Source organism: Crotalus tigris, unplaced genomic scaffold (assembly GCF_016545835.1).
Source record: "Crotalus tigris isolate CLP2741 ecotype Arizona unplaced genomic scaffold, ASM1654583v1 scf7180000017564.2150845, whole genome shotgun sequence".
NCBI classification, from domain to species: Eukaryota; Metazoa; Chordata; class Lepidosauria; order Squamata; family Viperidae; genus Crotalus; species Crotalus tigris.
Genome location: NW_024096475.1, coordinates 1,549,318 through 1,572,653, shown reverse-complemented (window position 1 = coordinate 1,572,653; position 23,336 = coordinate 1,549,318). Strand labels below are relative to the sequence as shown.

At 40.0% G+C, this 23,336-nt stretch overlaps 1 protein-coding gene across 9 annotated transcripts in view; it reads left to right on the top strand.

The window, feature by feature from the left end:
* Positions 1-23,336, top strand: part of HIVEP1 (HIVEP zinc finger 1) — an 84,513-nt gene that overhangs the window by 40,784 nt on the left and 20,393 nt on the right. For all 9 annotated transcript variants that reach the window (XM_039349450.1, XM_039349442.1, XM_039349389.1 and 6 more), the window contains one exon: positions 4,908-10,771. In XM_039349450.1, coding sequence (XP_039205384.1) covers positions 4,908-10,771 — 5,864 coding nt within the window. The remainder of the gene's footprint in view (positions 1-4,907; positions 10,772-23,336) is intronic.

Sequence of the window (23,336 nt, the reverse complement as noted above, 5' to 3'; positions counted from 1 at the left end):
ATATAGAATTTCCACAAAGATACACACTACATTTTCAAATGGTTGTAGCATAAAGTTCTGTGATGCGTTTCATGGTTGTGAAATGTTCAGTTTGAACAGAACCAACAACTAGCTCAGAACTAGCCCATCAATTGAAGGTTGGTAAAATAAAAAATGTTATGAAACCATAATGCAGTGTTGAAAATAGTCTAGAACCAGAAGTATTTGTTGATTATAGCCAAGTATTAATCTGGTTTGTAGTAGTCTACAAGAGCAACTTGTAGAGGTCACAATACAGAATAATTCATGCAGCAGTTCCTTGGATGAAGATTAGACAGAATTGAATGGGAAACAGTTGTTTCCTGCTTCTGACTTTGTGAAACACTTTACAAATAAGCCATGCAGAGTTATTCTTTCTTTCTATCCTTGCAAATTAGAAGAACTTATTATCCATAGTTAAAGATAATTCGTACAAGTAATTATCTACAGTTACAGATAATTTGTGTTGGACAAGACTCTTGAGAGTCCTTTGGCTGCAAGGAATCAAATCTCAGATCAAATCCTAAAGGAAATTAATCATGACTATCCTTTCGAAGGACAGATACTGAAACTGAAGCTCAAATATTTTGGCCACCAAACGAGAAGAGAGGACTCATTATAGAAAAGATCCTGATTTTGGGAAAGATTGAAGGCAAAAGGAGAAGGGGACGGCAGAGGATGAGATATGTCATCAACACAGTGGGATGAGTTTGGGCAGATTCAGAGAAACAGTGGAGGATAGGGGGGCCTGGCATGCTATGGTTCATGTGTCAGACATGGTTTAGTGACTGAACAACAACAACAGATAATTTAGGTATTATCTGAATTTGGCTCTGATTCAATCAGTCATTTTGAATTGTCCTTCGCTTCGCTTTCTGGATTGTGGACTCAGAATGGCCTACTTTATTGGTTACATCTTAAAGCAACCCAAGGAATTGAAAGAGAAGGATTGGACTGACCATATCTGGTTAGCCATATCTGGCTGTGGAAAGAGGGCCTATGGGAGTTTGGAATTGTTTCCTCTGCTAGTTTGAGAGATGGGGGTACATATCTAGCCAGCCCAGATGGTTGAAATGTATAATCGGTCCTGCTCCTGGCTGCCCAGGTGAGAGTGGTATGGCTGAGGAATGGTGTGCATGGAAGAATTGGGTATTGTGGGATTTAAGCAGATGCCCCAAATAGTAGGTCATGTGTGCTAGGCAAAAGTACTCAAGTGCTTGGGTAAGTTTGTCATCCATCTGATATTGCATGTGTGAGGGTACTAATGATGGTGATTGGGGATGAGAAGGCAAGGAATTGGACATAGTGTAGGAGGATTGGGTAGATGTAGTCTGGGAGACTGAATGTGCAGCAGGAGAAAAGCAAAAACATGAGGAGATACGGCAAGGGACAGAGTGGTCTGTTCTCAAGAATTGCAGCTTCAGTGTTTATTACCAATGAAAAATTTTACTGCTCTGCACATAGTCGTGAGATTAGACCTTCAGTGGCCCTGCCCATCTGTTACTATTAAATGTAAAACAGCTGTAATAAGACTCATTGATGACTTCATTCAGAGGTCCAGCCTAGTTTGTATTACTGAAACCATGTGTGGCTGTATGTGTGGGTGCTCTTAGAAATGTGCATTCTGGGTTTTGAGCATGGCATCAGCCTTGATCCTGGGACAAGGAAGATAAAGTGGATATTGTCATCTGGAAATCTGATGGCTCTCAGGAGTTCTGTGCTGAACATAGCCAGACCTAAGATCCTGTTGATGAAACTAGGATGGAGGGATCAGTTGGGATTTTTACTACTGTATGCGCTTCCTTGCTGGGTAGCAGCTTCCATGTCTTTACTTCTCAACTCTGTGGTTCAGTTGGTGGTGGATTTGCCCAGTTTTATGATTATGAGATATTTCAACCTGACTCTTGTAGGCCCAGAATCAGAGGCGGCTTGGGAGTTCAATACAGTCATGGAATTTGATCCAGCTTATTAGGGGCCCTATACATAACTGGAAGGTAAAATACACTAGATCTGGTATTTGTTGTGGGCAATGATGATGTATCTGGTTTTGAGGAATATTGCCATTCAGTCCCTTGTCATGGACAAATGACTCACTTGGAGCCTTAGAGTTCGCAGCTAGTGGGAAGGAATTTGATTTGTTTATTCTAGATGACTGATGGACCCAATTGATTCCCAGAAGTAGTTTGGAGGAGTTCCTGAAGCTATGTTGAATGACCTGTAAAAGGTCTTAGAAATGAGCAGGTTGAAATGAACAGGCAACAACAATCCTGGATCTAATCCTTTCTTTGCAGATTCTCTCCACCTGTGAATCCCAGAACCAGACCTCCCACCCCACCCCGGTTGTCAGAGAGACTCTGAGATGAAATGACATGAGATGCCTAGAGTGCCACTGGAGGAGACAAATATCAAATATGGGCACAGATAAAATATTATTAAAGTTTACTTTGTTGTAATAAGAGCAGTGAAAATGGGCTCATCTCACTCATCTGCTTGAAGTTGGATTCTCCCTGGGCAAGTCATACAGAATTGAACTGAGGTGCAATCTCAGTTATCTGAAAGAATTTTGGCCTGTCAGTCCTGAGGAAGTGAACAGGATCTTGGGATCATGAGTTTGGATGTCTGTATCCCTTCTGGCTGGTTAAGACCTCCTGGGAAGTTACTTGTTGAATCCAACCCGTGGTGAATGCTTCTTTGCCAGTCTCCCAAGCCTTTCCTTTTGGGGGAAGATTGTTGAGAGGGTCCTTAGTTCCCAGCTGCAAAGGACCTTGGATGAAGTAGATCATCTGGACCTTTTTCAATCTAGTTTCAAGTTAGGCTTAAGCATCAAAACAGCATTGATTATGCTTGTGGATGACTTGTGGAGGGCTTGGGATGGAAGTGGTGCATCTGTCCTTATCCTTCTGGATCTTTCAGCATTCAATATCCTTCTGGATTGGCTTAGAGGGTTGGGAGTGGGAGTTTTGTGGTGGTGGTTATCCTCTTACCTTGATACCCATTGGGAGTGGAAGAGAGATCTAACCCTAGGCATCTGCTTTTTTGAACCTCAGCATTCAACTCTTTCTCTATTCCTATTTAACTGCTGTTTAACATCTATATAGGGTAAGATACCATTATGTGGATGCTACCCAGTAGTACATTTCTGCCGCAGGCTGTGCAAATGATGATGTAGAGGTGCTTACCCAGTGACTTGATGCTGGATTGGGATGAACATGTTGCAGCTGAACCCTAGCAAGATAGAGTGTTCTGGATGTCTCGGGGTTTTGAGGCCTTCTGATTCTGATCTGTTCCAGTTATAACTCTGGATGAAGTAGCACTCCACCAGACAGAATTGGTGTGTAACTGGGACTCACAACCCCTGCTTGAGGAATAGGCGGTAGATGTAGCTAGGATGATCATTGCACAAATCATTGTGTGCATCAGTTGCATCAATTTGTAGATTGAGAGGTTCTAACGCCCAAGTCATTTCTTGTCTGTATTACTGTAGTGCAATATGCTGTACGTAGGGCTGTCTTGAAAAGCATTTGAAAGTTTCAATGCTTTCAGAATGCAACATCACACAGTATTGGGTACATCAAGATTGTCAATGTAATACTTCTACAGCAAGAAGCTGATTTATTTATGAGACTTATATACCGCTTTAAGTGCAAGCACTCTCTAAGCGGTGTACACCAGTAAGCAATGTATATATATATTTACATTGCCCCCAACAATCTGGGTCCTCATTTTACCTACCTCGGAAGGATGGAAGGCTGAGTCAACCTTGAGCCGGTGAGATTTGAACTGCTGACCTGCTGAACACAGTCAGCTAAAGTGGCCTGCAGTACTGCACTCTAACTGCTGCACCACCTCGGCTCATTAATGATTGGTTCTAGTATGCCTCTGAGTACAATTCAAAATGTGGTTTTTACCTTTAAAGCCATTCATGGTACAGGGCCAAGTTACTTGTGGACTTATATCTCTGGGTCCCTTCTGTAAAACAATGCCATCTTGTGAAATTCAAGAATATTGTAGTGCCTTCCCTCTGGAACATCCCCCCTCCATAAATCTGGGTGATACTGACTATGTTGCCCTTTGGGAAATCTGTAAAATCCTGGTTTTTCCCATAGGGATTGGGAGGTGTTTTTTTTTTTTTTTTAGTGAAACCCAGTACTGGTCAATATTGTTGACAGAGGGAGCCTCAGCTTTTGTATTTTGCATTCTAAGTTTGTTATATGTATGTATGTATGTATGTATGTATGTATGTATGTATGTATGTATGTATATACGTACGTATGTATGTATGTATGTGTGTGCTTTGTTGTATTTATGCTGTTTTTATTGTTTTGTATTTGAGCCACACAGAATTATATAAATAAATACAGAACATATTGAACATATGGAATATTGTTGACTCAAACTTCATTTTAATATTGAATCCAGTATCCAGACAGGTAGTATTATTAATCTGTTCCCACCAAAACATAAAGCTATAGTGGACCTTACTTAAGAGTGCATAAACACACTATTTTTTATTTATTTGCTTGTTTAATCAGTTATGCAAGTGGTTTGCAATGGAGTAGTAAATGATGGAAATGGAATAACACGTATTGATACATTTCTTGTCTTTGTTTAATATAATATATAAAAGAAATTTAAGAGATTATAAGAAAGCGAAGACTCTGGAATTGTCCAGATTCCTGAAGTTTTCTGTTGGACTCATTCTGCTGAAGCATGTACAGTTCAGGTAAACCTGGGCGAGTTACTATGAGTTTTTTTTAATTAGTAGCTTAATAGTTACCAATTCTAAAAAGCATGGATTAAAAGGAATTCAGCATTGTGTGAGTTGAAACTGCTTTGTAAATTAAACTGCTCATTTGGTGATGTGATTTTATTTCTTTGTATTTGGGCAGACATCTCCAAGGCTATTACAAGAGGGAGCACAGACACAGTTAAAGGTGTGAAGCGTAAAAAGATTGTAGCTGAGAATCACCAGACAAAAATACCCAAATCACCTTTGAGGACTCCAGCTCAGGCAAAATCTAAAGAAAAAGTAGAAGACCGTTCATCATCTTCTAAAATTCTTCCTAATACTTCAGAGCTATTAAAAGAACCACGTAGTTTGGCTTCACAAAATGGGAAACAAAATAAACAAAATGTGGGGACTTTTAATAACGAGGTAGCTATTAAAATATCTACAGCTGAGACTATACTACACACAAAACCATCTCTGTTACCTCAGTCCTTGGACTTAAATAAATGGTCAGTAGAAAAATACAGTTCAACTCAACTAAATTTACCAGTGAAGAAAGGTTCCGCTAGCTGTTCAAATTTATCAGAGATAGATAACAATGAATGTATTAGTTTTGTTGATTGTAATAACTTGTCCTCCTGTACAAATACTGCATTTGATGTCTTACTGAAAGCTATGGAGCCTGAACTGAACACTTTAGCACACGAGTGCCCTTCTAGTGGAAAGCAGATTGATAAACAGAGACCACACAGAACTGTTAACACCTCTTCCTCTCTTGCATCCAATACACTGAATGCCCAAAGTCGTGATGCTTCATTACAGCAAAAAAATGTAGCCGCATCTCAGTTTTATCCTTGCACTTCACAGACTGTGCATGTAACAACATCAGGGAAGACTTCACAAGCACAGATGCCCTCAGCTGCTCACTCAAAAGAACAAGTTCTTGCAAAAGCTGGACAACACAATCAACAAGTAACTACATGCCCAAATTTCACTAGTTCGGTGGTACATCAACAGAATCAGGAAAATCTCAAACTCCAACATATATACAGCACAGCAGTAAGTACTTCAGTAACCTCCCAGTCTTCTGTTTCTCAGGCTTTGTGTCAAAACCGTCTAGTAGCAAAGTCGTCTTCTCCTTTGTCAATTAATCCAGCTCTACTACCCAGCTCTACTGCCCAGATACCTATAGCTCCCTTGTACAATTCAGCCCAGATAGCCTCAGTTGTCAGCCATGGCGCAGAACAAATATGTAACCTTCTTAAAGTCCAGAAGCCTAAAAAAATGGGAAAATACGTCTGTGAATATTGTAACAGGGCATGTGCTAAGCCTAGTGTTCTCCTAAAGCACATTCGCTCCCACACAGGAGAACGACCATATCCTTGTGAGACCTGTGGATTTTCTTTTAAAACTAAAAGCAATTTGTACAAGCACAAGAAATCCCACGCCCATGCTATCAAAGTTGGACGTATCCTCCAGCCAGACTCTTCCGGGCTGTTTCTCTCCCATGAATCAGATAAAGCACTTAGCATTCATTCAGATGTAGAAGAAAGTGGTGACAGTGATGATGAAGGCACGGCTGATGAGAGGCAAGATGATCAAGGATCATTAGAACTGGAACCAACACATGTAGTGAAAATCCCTTCTAATTCTGAATGCTTACGCAAAGGTAATCCCATCTCATTAAGCAACTCAGAATATACGGTAGGCAATTCCTCATTTCAGGAATCAACTATTCAAGCAAGAACAGCTTTACCTAAGGTAATTGTTTACCCCATAAATATGTCTCCTTTACAACACGATTGTCCCAAAGTAACAGTCCCCAGCTCTACAGTCACAAATGTGAAATCAGATATAACTTACGGTGACTTGATAAAAGATTTTGATACAAACAAACATCAGAAAAAACAAATAGATATTTCTGAGGAACAGCCCGGGACCCCTATAGGGGCAACAATACATGCACAGTTACAAAGACAGCAGGCAACAGATTGTTCTCAAGAACAAGGGAAATGTCTCCTGAGTCCTAGAAGCCTAGGTAGCACTGATTCAGGCTATTTCTCACGTTCAGAAAGTGCAGACCAGACCATGAGTCCACCAGCTCCATTTCTGAAGGGACCCCCCACAACTGAAAAAGACTTAAGTAAAATTTGTGGGCCACGAATGAGCACCACAGTGGTAACTGTTGCACAGACTACTTGTGCTGACAAGTCTTTTCTTTCATCTGGTCAAATGAAACCACCTTTGGCCACAAAAACCCTTGAAGAACGCATTTCAAAATTAATATCTGATAATGAGGCAGTAGTGGATGACAAGCAATTGGACAGTGTGAAACCACGTAGAACATCCCTTTCTAGAAGGGGCAGCATTGATTCTCCCAAATCCTATATTTTTAAAGATTCTTTCCAGTTTGATTTAAAACCAATGGGGAGAAGAACTAGCTCAAGTTCTGATATACCAAAGTCTCCTTTTACACCAACTGAAAAGTCAAAGCAAGTTTTTCTATTGTCTGTACCAACCCTTGATTGTTTGCCCATAACCAGAAGTAATTCTATGCCTACTACCAGTTATTCAGCTATACCTACCAATGTAATACCTCCTCCACATCCACTGCGTGGAAGTCAGTCTTTTGATGATAAAATTGCCTCTTTGTATGATGATGTCTTTGTGCCAGGACCTTCTACTCCACAGCTCCAGACTGGACACACTCGCACACTTGTACGTCAAACAGCAATAGAAGATTCGTCATCCAGTGAAGGGCACACACTTGGACCGGCACGATCTGTAGATGAAAGTTATGGATGCAGTGTATCAAATGAATTCTTAATGGCAAGAAGCAAGTCATTTGTACAAGGCTCAAATTTAGATAAAATAAAAAAATCACATCAAGGCCGAGGGATAATGTTTGAGTGTGAAACTTGCAGAAATAGATATAGAAAACTGGAGAATTTTGAGAACCATAAAAAGTTTTATTGTTCAGAGTTGCATGGACCAAAAACCAAGGCAGCTATTCGAGATTCTGAACATAAAACTATTGTGAACAGTACACAGCCACAAATCCTACATTACCGAGTAGCGACGTCAACTGGTGTGTGGGAGCAGACATCTCAGATAAGAAAAAGGAGAAAAATGAAAAGTGTTGGAGACGAGGATGATGAAGCATCCACAAATGATGCTAATAGCCTGTCCAAGAATATTGCAGAAGTAGATTCCCAAAATAAACTAGGAGACACTGCCTTTAAACAAGCTGCTCTCCTAGATTCGTACAACACTTCAGTTCAGAAACTGGCACAAGATGACACAGAGACTCAAATCGCTGAGCAAGCCATAGAGCCAAAAATGTTGCTGCATGGGAAGAATCACAGTGTTCCAATTGTGCATGAAAGAAATGAACTGAAAAGGCAAGGAGCTGGAATTTCTGTGATTCAGCACACAAATTCTCTAAGCCGACCCAGTTCGTTTGAAAAAGCAGATTCTTTCGAAAGAATATCACCTATTTCTTTCCCAGCTAATAAGCCTGAGAAGTTCCATTCCTTGAATAATGCAATTAAAGAAGAGAAGCATCCACTCTTAAGTGGTTCCCAAAGTCTTCAGGCAGTCGAAGCAACAAGACATCAAATTCATCATGAATGTAGAGTTTCTCCTAATGAAAAGAATGTAACGGTACAGCCACTAAGACTTGTTCGCCAACATAACATACAAGTTCCTGAAATACTGGTTACAGAAGAACCAGATAGAGACCAGGAATGCCAGTGCAGTGATCTCGAGAAGACTGAAAAATTTAACTGGCCTCAACGAAGTGAAACACTATCAAAGCTACCCACCGAAAAACTTCCTCCAAAAAAGAAAAGAATTCGTTTGGCTGAAATTGAACATTCATCTGCTGATTCCAGTTTTGAATCTACACTTTCTAGAAGTTTGAGTCGGGAAAGTAGTTTATCACGTGCGTCTAGCGTCTCGGCATCTTTTGATAAAGATGAACTTGCTAAGAATGAGAATATTTCCAAAGCAGACCCTGTTAATAAATCATTGGATTTCATCATAATCCCCCCCTGTTCAAATACACTCAGTGTGCCTGGTCCTCATTACAGAGAAATGCGACGTGCTGCTTCCGAACAAATTAATTGTACCCAGCCTTCCATGGAAGTATTTGACTCTAGGAGCAAGAGCTTTGATTACGGAAGCGTGACTGCATCAAAACCTGCCTCACTTAAAGAGATATCCTCTTCCAAATTGACTATCAGTAGTGGTGGCACTGGACATGTACCTCTTTTAGAAAGGAGGAGAGGACCTCTTGTAAGGCAGATCTCTTTAAATATTGCTCCAGAAAAGAATCTGCCTGACATTGTATCACATGCTTCTTTGCAAACAACTCTTCAAGCAGATACTTCAACAGAGTCTTTTGAAAGGTTGCAAAGTTCTGAGACACCTTTGGAGGACATTTCTTCAGGTTCTCAGCACCCACAAAATTATAGCAAAACTTTGCAGGAATCAGTAAAGAGCAACAACTTTCTTAACTTTCCCTCCACTGAACAATCTATAGGATCGAGTCTAAATCACTATGATCAGCAGTCCTCACTGAGTCGTAATTCCCAAGCATCTCTTAAAGGAACAACATTAAGAACTCAGAAAAATGCTAGCCAGCACTGTAAGCAAGGGGATTGTTTTGCACCTAAATATCAACTTCAGATTAAAACCTTGCAAATAGAACAGCAATATCCTTCAGGTCTTCCAGGAATAGCTGGCATGGATCAAGCTGGGCCTTCGTTAGAAATATTTAGCAAATTAAATAATAACATGTCCAAGCCATATGTAGCCCAGCCGTTGCAACAAACTGTTCCTAGTAACAGCAGCAGCTCAGTCTATCAGACAGTACCTTTTGTTGTTCCTGTACGCATTCACAGTAATGTTCCATCTTATGGCTTAGCTTCTGTTGCACCCATTCCTCAAATTCTAGTTACCCAGGATCAAGTAAGCCAGCCTCTTTGCATACTAAATACTGCATCAGTGACAGTAGCAAAAGATCAAGCTTTGATGCCAAAATCCCACAAAAATTATCTGAGGTGTGTGCCATGTTCCCAGCCAATATCTTTGTTTGAAAACTTGGTTTATGAGACAGAAGGCAAGATGCCAGTTTCATTAGGATCTTTAAATCTGATTCAGAAAGTGCCAGTTGGACTTTTCCCTCAACAGGAAGCCACAGCTTCAAGTAAACGCATGCTTTCCCCAGCCAATAGTTTAGACATTGCCATGGAAAAGCATCAGAAACGTGTTAAAGATGAAAGTGGGGCTGTTTCTGTCACTGGTGCTGTATCATTGCATCCATTGAACATGAAACCAAATGAACTTAATAAGCAAAAGAAACCACTTTTAGTACGACAGAGCTGTACCACCGAGCCCCTTGAAAGCTTCCCATTGGATCCGGATGATGAAAATGGTGGCGTCAATAATTCATCAGATGTCTTGTCTGGTTTACCTGAATCTGCTCAGTCTAAAGGTTATTCATTTGTAAAAGACTCCTTAGAACAAGATAGCCTACCAACTTCTGGAACCACAAACTTTGCAGTCGGAAGGCCTCATCAGTCTGTTCCATTGAACACTCCTTCATTTCTAAAAATTCTAGGTGACGGTCAAGAAAGGATATCCCCAGGATTTAATGAAAACAAGAAACCCGATATTCACAGCCAAGCAAATTCTGGAACTAATTTTTCTGCTGTAAATACAGGTGATACACAGCGATTATCTTTTCCAAGCCTAAAGACAGCAACAAACTTTACATGGTGTTACCTGTTAAAAAGGAAACCAGTACATATATTACAAAATGACCAACAGTCTTCAGCTTATTCTTCCTGGTCTATCAGCCCCAATAATCCCAACCCGCTTGGTTTGCCAACAAAGGTTGCACTTTCCCTCTTGAATTCAAAACAGAAAGTTGAAAAATCATCTTATACTCAAGCAATAAGCACCACCTTCAAATCTGACACATTGGTCTACTCAAGCAAATGGGAGAACAACTTACTTAAGGTATTTAATAACTGCATTTATTATTATCTTAAAAGGGGAAATTCTAATTTTAAAGTATTTAAATAGCTTTTTTTTTAAAAAAGTAACATTTGCATTTGGGAAGAACTTTATAGTGCTCTGTATATTTTTGTATTACTAATACAGCTTAATTACATTGCTGATTAGAGACGATCGCATTTCATGAGAAGCATAACTTTAGCAGTAAAAAAGCCAGCTGATTCTGGAAGGAGCTATGTATATTCTTTGAACATTTGACATTTGCAGAATGGGATATATAATTTCTCTTAAATTCACCAGTTGAATTTGAATTTGTTTTTAAAAAAGTGAGATGAAATATTAAGGCCTTCATGTTATAGTACAGTTTCACCAAATCAAGGTTAATCATACTAGAGGTGTGTAGTAGTTGGATAATATTTGCATGAACAAATAGATATTTTTTTATAAATATTTTATTAATTTTCTAGTTTTGCAATCATAAGTACTTAATAAACAATGTGTCTGGGTCCATTAGTAATTCAGTTGTACATATTAACTTCCTCAATCTAGATCCAATACTATATCATCCAGTGCTTCCTCTCTTCTTCCAGTGGTATACATTTTTCCACACTAGGCAAATACAATTATTATTGCTGTTAATACATATACAATTGAATATCAACATCTTTATCACATTTTTCTAATATTATACATAATATCAATAGTGTCCATTTAAAATATCTTTTCTAACTAAAACATCTCAATTGCTTTTGCACTTAAAATCCATTTGTTCAATCAATGTCCTGTTTTTCCCATTTTTAAAAAATTTTGATTTCCCATCAATGTTCAAGTGTCTCTATCGCTTATAGTTTTCTCATAATAAATTATATTTGGGTAATCAAAAGCTTCCCTTATTCAGACCCTCTTAGGATTTTCATATTTCCCTTCTCATACCAAAATATAATATTCTAGTTGCAGATCCTATCTTTCTAGTTATAATAATACCTTTATTCCTAACAATTATCTATTCTTTTAGCCATGTTCAGAAATCTATTTAATAATATAATATCCCATCTAATGGGTCAAAATATCTATTTTCTTCAGTCTTACTCTAGCTTTCTTCCTTTGCCAACTTTCCAAGTCAATGCATCTGAATCATCAAGTAGTTCTTCCTCTGATTTTTGTGTATATTGTCTGAAATAAGAAAGACAATTTGATTAAAGTATTTTTGGAACAACACTCAGCCCATTTATATTCATTAAACAGCCTCCCTCCTTCTCCAATTTTCCACAGTTCTTCTAACAGCTTTATCTTCTGTTCAATCAACTCTTCTTCCTTATCTTCAAATGTGTTCTGAGATCTTGACAAGTAAGATATCTTTTCCATTTCCAGTATTATCAGTACGTCTTCTAATTCTTCATTGGTCTGAGTCTGTCTTGCTTCCTTCTTTTAGGTCCTCCATCTTTGGATCTGCTTCCTTTAATTTTCCTTCTATTTTCTGCGTTACTACTTCCTTCTTCGTGGTCATTTTCTGAATTTGTAGGTTTAGATTAGAAATTTATTCTTTTATCTCCTTTGCATTATTTTTAGTCTCATCATGAGCTAAGACAATTGTCTCTTGTATTGATTTCAACATAGAATTTCTTTCTGAGATTCATCAACATTTCTTGTTGGTATGTCAAGCCGGGGACCTTGAAGACGAGTGTTAGGGATGGTTTTTTACCATTTAAGGCTAAGTATGGAACATCCATTTTATTTCTGTATGTGGTCTTTATAGTTCAATCTATTTAAGGATTTAAAAAGTTTCAGTCAATTGTCATTTGAACTCCAAATTATCAAGCCAGCCTATCAGTCCATCCTTAAGCCTCCCCTAAACAAATATAAGCAAAAATTCAAGTTTTTCTGTCCAATGAAAAATATCCTTTCTGTCCAGAGAGAAAAAAAGCAATTAAAAATTATTCATCAATCAAAGGTTTGTAATCCAAAGTATTCCATCATCTCAGTCAGTAATGCATGTTTCTTCTATAGGGAAATAACTCACGACATAGCTCTAAAAGTCAGTTAGTATTTGTATTTGTAATCCAGGCAGGCCAGTTTCAAAATAGTTTATTGTCTCTGCCAGACAGATAAGCAGCCCAAAAGGTTTTTTTTTTCCCCTGCTTCAGTCTTCAAAAGTGAAAGTTTTCAAGGACAACAAAAGTCTTATCTGAGTCTGGGCTTCAAGCTAAGTTTCCTTTAAGCATAATACATTGTAGTGCTGTAGTTTGCCACTAGATGTCATTGACACCATCTTCCAGTTTTTTTAAATCCAAACTTATATTGCAAGCTTTTCAAATCTTTTTTCTAAAAAAGTCTCAAAAGCACTTTTAGTCACCAAATTTCAAGGCTATATAACTGTATTGATTCCAAATTAATCTTGTACTTTTCTCTGTTTTTCCCCAAGCAATTAGTTTGCCGCTTTTCTTTTCCTGGGGGAATGGGGCAGAAATTCCCCTTCCCTCTCTCATGGGGGGGAGGAGGATTCTTTGCTTTGGGCGGGTTTTTTTTTTTCAGGAAAAAGTCTTAAAGTCATAGAGAGAGGATAAAGTCTCACCCAGTTCCATCTACGTTGCTCAAAATTTGCTCATTAGTGCTTATTTTCTTTGGTTGTCAGCAGCTTCTGACTGACCACAAGAATGTGGCCTGACTAGATCAAACGGAAGGGCCGCTGCCTCTCCGCGATAAACAAAGGTCCCCTCCGTCACCTCTCTGGGGCGACTTTCGACCCTTTTTAGGGTCCCCAGCAGGGCAAAATTGAATGTGGAACATGGAGCCCCGTCTTCCTGTGCCCATAATGTCGCGGTGCCTAAGTGGAAGTTAGATAAAATAGATACTTTATCAAGCTAAAAAAAATATGTGAGGAAGATTTATTTATTTCAAACAATATATTGTTCCCCAGCTTCCAAAGACCACAGGCAGCTTATAATTAAAAAAAAAAAAATACAAAACACACAAAAGAATGATGTATGGGTCCAGAAAGAACATATAACCAATAACCCATCCGATAGGAGCTCACATTTTGGTCTAATCAGAGCCTGGGAGAATAGCCAGGTCTTTAATAACTTCTGGACAGCATCGTGATGGAAGCAATCTGCATATCTGAGGAAATATTGTTTCAGAGGGCAGGCACCATAACAGAGAAGGCACATATCCTGAGTCCCACAAGATGACATTGCTTAAGTGATGAACTTCACAACACGCCCACTCTTATCTATCCATTCTTATGTAACATGATGCAATTTAGACTTTTATGTGCTTATAGCAGCAATAATCATGATAGTGACCTGTTAAGAGTATCAAGTGAAATTCTCAGTACTCAGTTCAATTTACAGATCTATTAGTAACATACATTCCATGAATCACCTACCATTTTTTAAGAAAATGGTAGCTGTTTCATGGAATTTATAGTATTTTAATGAAAGGACAAAACATAGATGCTTCTGTAAAGCAGTTGCACTAAAACTAGCTATGGCAACATAAGAGTAACATTATATACTATTAACTGAAGTAAAGATTAAATAGCTCCCCCTCTTAGATCCTTAATTGCTAGCCAAGGTTATTTTGTGTTAATATTTTAAATTATATAAGAATTCTGACTTCAGTTGTTACTACTTTGCCCAAATGTAAAATTACTTAATTTACTGGAAAGAGCATATTATTTTTCATTTTTTGTTTAATCGCCCCTCCTTACTCCAACATTACTTTTGTAGCAATCTTCTCAGTTGAAAGCTGGTAAAATGATTCTGGATTTATTGAACAGTACACTAAAATGTAGAAGATTTATTACCTTGGTTATGTAATTTTTATTAGGTATGCTCAGATTAAACCTGAAAGACATAAAACAAAGAATAACTATTTGTAAACATAAATGTCATCTTCAGAAATTACATGTAATGTTCTTACAAGTTTATACTTACTTTTGAAATGCCATGTGTATATCCAGTATTAATGAGAGCCCAAACATAGAAATATCCCATATTTAATTAAGCTAATCTTTGTGTTATAATTTTTTGAAGTAATTACAGTTCATACTATGGACGTATTACTATTATATGGTTCTATTTAGTAAGTTCTTCATCTTTTTTCTTGATAGCTCATCAAATATTTACATGAAAAGAAATATGAGAGGCACACTTTAAGTCTCTGAAAAAAATGCATGATGCCTACAGCCTGAAAGTTGCCTCTATGCATTCATTTTTTTCCCCTTCAGAGTCCTCACTCGCAGTGAGGAAGAAGCAGTGATTCTGACTTCTTTAGTAAAAGGCAAGTGGAGTTAGCTTGCTTTCATTTTACTCTCCCTTGAATTAAACTATTGCAGATTTCATAATGATTGAAGTGAGCATCCTGGTCAACGTTGTCTAGATTAGATAAGCCTGTTTAGTATTTGGATAGAAGACAATTAGAAAATTCCTGGGGAGTTGGCAGTAGTGAATGTACTGGCCTCAAGAAAACTTTATGGGTGTGCTTATGTAATTAGTAGGAATCAAACTCCACTTGTGAACACTTTTGAAGCATGTGAGTAAGAGTCATACAATTCGATGGATTTACTAGAATGCATTGGCCATTGGTTGTCTCTTTCCTTTATTCTTTTGCCCAGCACCATTTTCTTTTGTTTCATCACCTTCCTATTTCATTCACATGCTTTTCCTGTTTCTGGCTAGCCTTTCTATTCATTCTGTCTTTACAATTTCTTGTTTCTTCCTGTTTCTATTGATGTATATGTATGAAAAATATATACCGTGTTTCCCCCAAAATAAGACCCAGTCTTATTTATTTTTTTGCCTTCAAAAGAGGCATTAGGTCTTATTTTCAGGGGATGTTTTATTTTTTCCACTGTCTCACCTCGCTGCGGTGGCACCAACAGCCTCATCCAGCAGGAGCCCACGTGGCTGCCACCGGCCACTCCTTTTGCGGCCGCTCGTGGCCTCCATTTCACTGGCAGGGGCCTTCAGGAAAGGCCTCTGCAGCTGAGAATGGAGCCCCATGTTGACACGTGTGTCATCCCCTGGCCTCCATTTTGCTGGCAGAGGCCTTTAAAGGGCCTTTTTCCTGAAGGCCTCTGCTGGCAAAACAGAGGCTGGAGGGGTGATGCACGTATCAACCAGGACTCCTTTCTCGACTGCAGAGGCCTTTCCTGAAGGCCTCTGCCGGGAAAACAAGAGGCCAGGAGCAACATGCATGAGCAGCAGCAAGCGGCCACAGAAGAAGTGGGCCTGCTTCTGCAGGACCGGGCTGTTTGTGCTGCTACCGCAAGTGAGGCAGGTGTCAGGGCATGGGAGGCCTGGCTGCAGGGGCCCTGAGGTTAGCGGGTGCGGGGCATGTGGGCAGCTCCACCCCCTCCCCCACCTGCCTCAGCTCACCTCATGGTGGTGCACCTCCAACAACCAGACAGAGTGGGTGGGCAGCCAACTACACAGGCTCTTAATTAGGGCTTATTTGGGGGGCAGGGCTTATATTAGGTGTATGTGTAAAAATCAAACTAGGGTTTATTTTCAGGTTAGATCTTATTTTCGGGAAAACACGGTATGTATGGATATGTAATGTATCTGTGTGTGTGTGTGTCTGTAGAAAAAGATAGAAAGAAACAGAAAAAGAGATACTTTAGATAGAAGTGGATGGCTTAGTGGTTAGAGTGCCACACTTAGTTGTGGGAGACCAGAGTTTGAATCCCTGCTGGTACTTACACTACAAGTAGGGTTCCTTTGGCAAGGACCTTCTGATGCTTCACCTGTATATGAGAGTGACACAAGGGAGTCATGCCACCTCAGACATCACCCGGATTAACAAGGTGTTTGCCAGATATTGGGGAAACAGAACAATCTGATGATAAGTGGGCTACTGGAACAAGTCATACATGGATGAGACGAAAGACTTAGAATTGATGGAATGCTACTGCAACAATAGACCAAATGAGGGGGGGATATATGAAACGTATAAGGGAACTATGAATGGACAGAAGATCTACATCCATGCCAACTGATAAACAGCTAGTTACCCAGTGCTTCAACCTAGTGAAGGGGAAGCTGTTGCCATAGCTTAAGTCAGACCAACTACATATTATATCCTGGTGACCCAGAAGAACAACTGGATGTGCAACCAACACCTAAAGCTGAATGTTACTGCCATCCCCTCCATTACAAAGCACAGCAACTGATACAAGGCATAAGATCATGGATAAACTAGCTACAGTCAACCCTTGGGACTGATTACCAAGGTTCTTTGGAGAAGTACCATCAGTTAATACGCTAGAATATGCCAATATAGCCTTCATGGCAATCTGTACTACCACCATAACTCAAAGAACTGGTACATACTACAGAAATTCTGGAGATGCTTGATTATGCAATCAAGAAAAACAGCAGTACACAGAGAGAGAGAAAAAGAGAGGGAAGGTATGTTGGAGGCAAGATCAGTTCAATTCAGAATTTAGTCAGCTAGTGGAACTACAGAAGTGTATGGAGATTAAGGATAAAATTCAGCTACTGAAAAAAATGCAAGGGCTGACTTCATCTGAAGCCTTAAGGACTGCTAAACAAAAACTCAACGCACTGGCTAGCAGGCTAAGAGGATACACTAGAGCAGTGATGGCGAACCTTTTAGAGATCGAGTGCCCAAACTGCAACCCAAAATCCACTTATTTATCGCTGGGTGCCAGGTGGGCGTGACCCACTGGGTGGGTGTGGCGGTCATGGCAGATTGGGTGGGTGTGGCCAAGGTGGGTGTGATCACCTTGGTGTTGCTCATGGGGAGGGACACCTGTGGGAGCCGGGCACGGTTGAGGGAGATCCAGGGGGTCTCTGGCAGGTGAGGCAGTGGGGCAGGAGGCTCGTCCTGCGGGGTGAGGCGAGGCAAGGTGGGGGTGCCATTGTCACAGGGCAAGGTGAGATGGGCTGAGGCAGTGGCTGCCTGACACCATTAGCCCCTGCACACAGAGGCCAGCGAACACATGGGTGCTGGGATGCATCTGGCCATGTGGGACCTCAGCAAGTTAGCAAGCAGCTGGTTGAAGAGGGATGGTTGCCATCTCCGGGATATGGTGTGTGTGCCCACAGACAGGGTTCTGAGTGCCGCCTCTGGCACACGTGTCATAAGTTCGCCACCACTGCATTAGAGAATCTGAGGCCAAGAAGAAAAAAATGCCCTGTTCTCCAAAGACCTATTTAAGGTGTACTCCCAGCAGTGCAACAACACATTAACAGCAGAGCCACGAACTGAATAGTGCTGGAAGAACATACAGGAGAAAATAAAAATACATAATACCAGTGCAAAATGGCTGTAGGATCTAAGAGCAGACTACAGCAATTTCCCAAAACAGGAACCAGTCACCATCACAGTAGCAGACATCCAACAGTGGGACAAGAACATGAAGAGCTGGATAGCACCTGGCCCAGATGTGATTCACATTACTGGCTAAAGAAAGTAATAGCAGTGCATGAATGTTTATCTTGTATAGATGAACCAGCTGCTAGCAACAGACTCCCACCTAAACTAGCTAACACGAGGAAAGGACAGTGCTGATCATAAGGATGTAGTGCTATCCAACTATTGGTCAATAACCTATTTCCCTGCAACATGGAAAGTCCTACTGGGCATTATTGACGCAAGTTATAGGATTGTATGTGCCAGTACATGAGCACATAGGTTCAAAACACCAGTTGCTCATAGATATAAGCCTAAACAGCCAATTTGAGCACACCATGGATTGACTACAGGAAAGCCTAAAACTCAGTGCCCCACATATGGATCTGACTTTCCTCAAGAATTCAGTGGAACTGTGGAAAACAATACTGGAAATAAACTCAAGGCTGCTTGCACAAATGGCCATCAAGTGTAGCATATACCAAGGTAATGCACTGTCTCCTCTCTTATTCTTCATAGGCTTGAACCACAAGGATTGAATATAGATACAAGTTCAAGAGTGGAATTACCCTTCCGATACCACCTCTACATGGATGACATCAAGCTGTATGCTAAGAGAAAATGAGACTTAGGGGTGATGTTGATCTATGGAAAAAACATTGGCGCTGGAATTAGAGAATTGGAGGCCTGGACACTAGCCTGATAGTAATCATGAGAGGGACATTAGTTAAGACTGAGGGTGTGGAATTATCAGGAGGCCACATAACAGACCTACAGACCAGCTAAAGGTATCTTGGTTCCTACAGTCACATGGGAATCACAATGAAGTGCAAGGAAAACAGCAACATTCAAATACTGCCAAAGGAGTGGGAAGAACAAGATCTATGCCATCAACCTATACATCCTTAATCATCAGATACCTGGCAGTACAGTGAGCTGGCCAAAGAAGGACATGGTACCTGCTGATGTGAAGACTTGAAAGCTCCTCACAATGTATGGAGATTTCTACCCCAAGTACAAAAGCCAGAAAAGGGGCAGGTAGGGTTTGGTGAGTATCAAAGCCACTGTCCTGAATGAAACCAGTAGTATCTAGGAGTAAGATGGCACCCAAAGATGAGCTACTGAGAGAAAGGGAGGAAGTTCAAGCAGAGGAAATACCTTGACAAGACCCTGCATGGGATGTACCATTGACAGATAACAGAAATAGCCGACTTTGGAAACTCCTATCAGTGACTGTAAAGGACTGGACTAAAAGATAGCACTGAAGCACTTATCATAGCAACACAAGAACAGGCACTAAAAGCCAGGTTCTACCACATTAGATAAGACCCAAGATTGTGCAGAGAAGCTTTAGAAACAATCCAACACAAAGTGGCAGAATAAAGATGCAGGCAAGAACTACATACACTGAAGGACACAGCCAAGTAGGTGGCATTGTGTACAGGAACATCTGCACAGTATATGGACTAGACTATTTAATGTCCAGATGGGAGGTGTCGGGCATTGAAGGCCTAGCTGCAATGGTAAGCGGGTGTAGGGTGCATGGGGTATCTCTATCTCCCCACCCCTGCCCTAACTTGAAATGGAGGCCGGGGGCAACACACGTATGAGTGGTAGAGAGTAGCCACAGAAGAAATAGGCCGGCTGGGTGAGGTTGTCGATGCTGCCACCACGAGGTGAGACCGTGGAAAAGACATCCCCTGAAAATAAGACCTGGTGCCTCTTTTGGAGGCAAAAAAAAGACTGAGTCTTATTTTGGGGGAAACGTTATGCAGAACCCTCAAACTCTCAGGGCTATTTTAGGGGACCCGAGATTGAGGAAGACATGTACCACCCATAGGGGTAAGAAATTCATATATGTTGATTAAACTTTTGGAGAAATATCTTAAATGCAGCGTTGTCCTTTAGAAAAATTGAATATATCTTACTGGTTTTTAATAAAAGTGATCATCATAACTATGGGAATATATAATATGAATATCTTCTGCTAATGTACAAGACTGTTCTGGATCAGGAATATGAATTGGAGAGGCAAAAGCATATTACATAATCCAAATTCTGATTCCGAAAATGATACCTATGTTCAGATAGACATACACAAGAATAACTCTGCTTTATATTACATACTGAGGCCATTTAGTCTGTAGTATAGCTGCATTTGTTTTGCTTTTTACTGTGATGAGGCATTTGAAAGAAAAAATAGAAAAATAAATGAACAAGAAAAATAATGCAGTAAAAAATTAAAATATCACAGAGAATATATTTTGAGTATATTATTAATTATGAGTAGCTGAATATATTACATTGTTTAAAAAGATTAAAAATTGCCATTAAGCTTTAAGTTAAACATGAATATTAGGAACCATAGTCAGCACAATATAAATCACTGATAAAATTATGCTCTATAATACATTCAATCAATATTGTTAAGAATAGGTATCCTGTAAATCTGAAATCACAGAGAAACCCAAACATTGGATAATTGTGTAAATTCATTATTTAGTTGTAGCCAGGGAATGGTATACATCTATTTCAAAGTGGCTTCTTTTTGTAACTGTATGTTCATTTAGGTTGAGTAAGTGTACTGGGAATCTAGGTCAGAATGTTGAACAGACAATCTTAGGCTAATATAAACTGATTTTGTCCAGGTTCCATATGGTTTAGGCCAGGGGTAGGCAACCTTGGGTCTTTTATGACTCGTGGCTCAGGAATTCTGGGAGTTGAAGTCCACGAGTCATAAAAGAGCCAAGGTTGTCTACCCCTGGTTTAGGCTTAGGATTATAGAAAAGGAACTTTTTGACCATTTTAAATAATTTGAAATCTCATTATCAGAATTATTGGAAATATTGGTGGAAATTATCTATATTATCTAATGAAGTTTTTGATTTTGGATTTAAATACATGTACAGGTAGTCCTTGACTAACAACCATTTGTTTAGTGACCATTTGAAATTACAACAGCACTAAAAATGATAACTTAATGACTGTTTTTCACACTTATGACCATTGCGGCATCCCATGGTCACATGATCTAAATTAGGATGCTTGGCAACTGGTGTGTATTTATTATGGTTGCAATATCTTGGGGTCATGTGATCACTTAACAACCATGTTACTAACTTAATAACCACTGATTCACTTAATTGTGAATCTGTGAACTGTGAAAAAATGGGGCAAAACTTACTTAATAACTGTCTTGCTTAGCAACAGAAATTTTGGGTTCAATTGTCATAAGTTGAGGAATACCTACATACAAGGCAAGTTTGTCATTCATGTACATCCTAGAATTTCTGTTACTACAGTATCAACATTCTATGAGTCAGCTTTATAATTGTTATATTATGTGGCAATTGGTGTATGCCAGACATGTCAAGCACAAGGCCCGGGGGCCGGATGCGGCCCGCGAAGTGGTTTCATGTGACCCGTGAAGCCATCCTGGAAACAGTGAGGGAACTGCCCCCGCTGCCTTGGTCCTGACCCAGGCTGGCCAGGAGCCAAAGTATAATTTTGTGGTGGCCCTCTATGCTGAAAACGCATTCAGTCTTAGCTCCACAAGACCGTCCGGAAACAGCGAGAAACCATCCCCTGCCGCGTCGGCCCCTCCCCCTGGGTACATGCTGGGGAAGTGTCACCCTTTGTGAGGAATGAAGTAATGCACCATGCCTTGGCGCTTGCCCCAGTCCCACCCCCTTCTGCCAGAAACCCTCAGATCTGTCCCACTCCTGCCCAGGCCCCCAGAGGCAACCTTGATGCGAACGATGTAGAGCTGGCCATGCCCACCCAGTAAGCCACACCACTCTATCCATGCCCACCCAGTAGACCGCACCCTGGCCACACACCCCCGCCCCCCCCCAAGAGCAACCAGAATGCTGATGAGACCCTCAATGAAATTGAGTTTGACACCCCTGGTGTATGCGAACTCTATGCCAGCACAGGATGAGATATTATCCAACAAAAATGCTAAGTTTCTTCAATGTGATTTACTGCAAACTAATTCCATAGGATTAAAGGATTCATTGGTAAGATCATCAGCAAACAGGCTTCTTGGCTCACTAAATTAGTTATGGGAAATAAATGGGAAACACAATCTGGTTTATTTACATAGTTTATGTACCGTATATGCCGGCGTATAAGACGACTTCCGGAAGCGCTAAACTCTGCGCCAAAGACGGGGGTCGTCTTATACGCCGAGTCGTCTTATACGCCGGAAATACTGGTAGTTTCTGGCGTATAAGACGACGTTCTAGGAATGTGGCTCGGCGACAAAGACGGGGGTCGTCTTATACGCCGGGTCGCCTAATACGCCGGCATATACGGTAGATTGCAGAATTTAGTTTTCCTTGACAAAAACTTTTGAGCTGTTATGTAAGGAACACATAACCTCTTCTTTTGACTGATGTCCTCTTTCAAGTGCCCGAAAATAAGGAACTATATAAAATATAGGTAGTTCTCAACTTACAACAGTTCATTTGAAGTTACAATGACACTGAAAAACTGACTTATGACCCTTTTTTCATACTTACGACCATTGCGCCATCCCCATAGTCACATTCAAAATTCAGACGCTTAGCAACTGACACATATTTATGATGCTTGCAGTGTCCTGTGGTCATGTGATCATCTTCTGCCACCTTCTGACAAGCAAACTCAATGAGGAAGCCAGATTCACTTAACAACCGTGTTACGAATTTAACAACTGCAGTGATTCACTTAACTGTTTCAAAAAAGGTCGTAAAATGGGGCAAAATTACTTAAAATGTCTTACTTAGCAATAGAAATTTTGAGCTCAATTGTGGGACCATTTTGAGGGAGCAATGCAATTTTTTTTTTAAAAAGTGATGTTACAATTTTCGTCGATCAACTGCTGCTGCTTCTCTTTTCCCTTGTGCTGATTAAACCTATTAAGATTAAGTAGTAAATATTTTGAAAATGTGAAACTTACAGTCAATCAGGATCATGTGCATGATGATGTCAGTGGAGGCTAGAATATTTCAGTAGAAAACTGAAAACAATAAAGAAGAAATCGATATGAATTAAAAGAATATCCATTTTAAAGGCTCTGCCCAAGTCTGTAGAACTGAATTTGTTTTGACTACAAAAATTATTACTCAAAATGTGAGTACCTTTAATTTAGTCTTAGTTGCATATGTTTGATTGCATATGCTATTTCCAGATGGTTCATTCTTTCAAC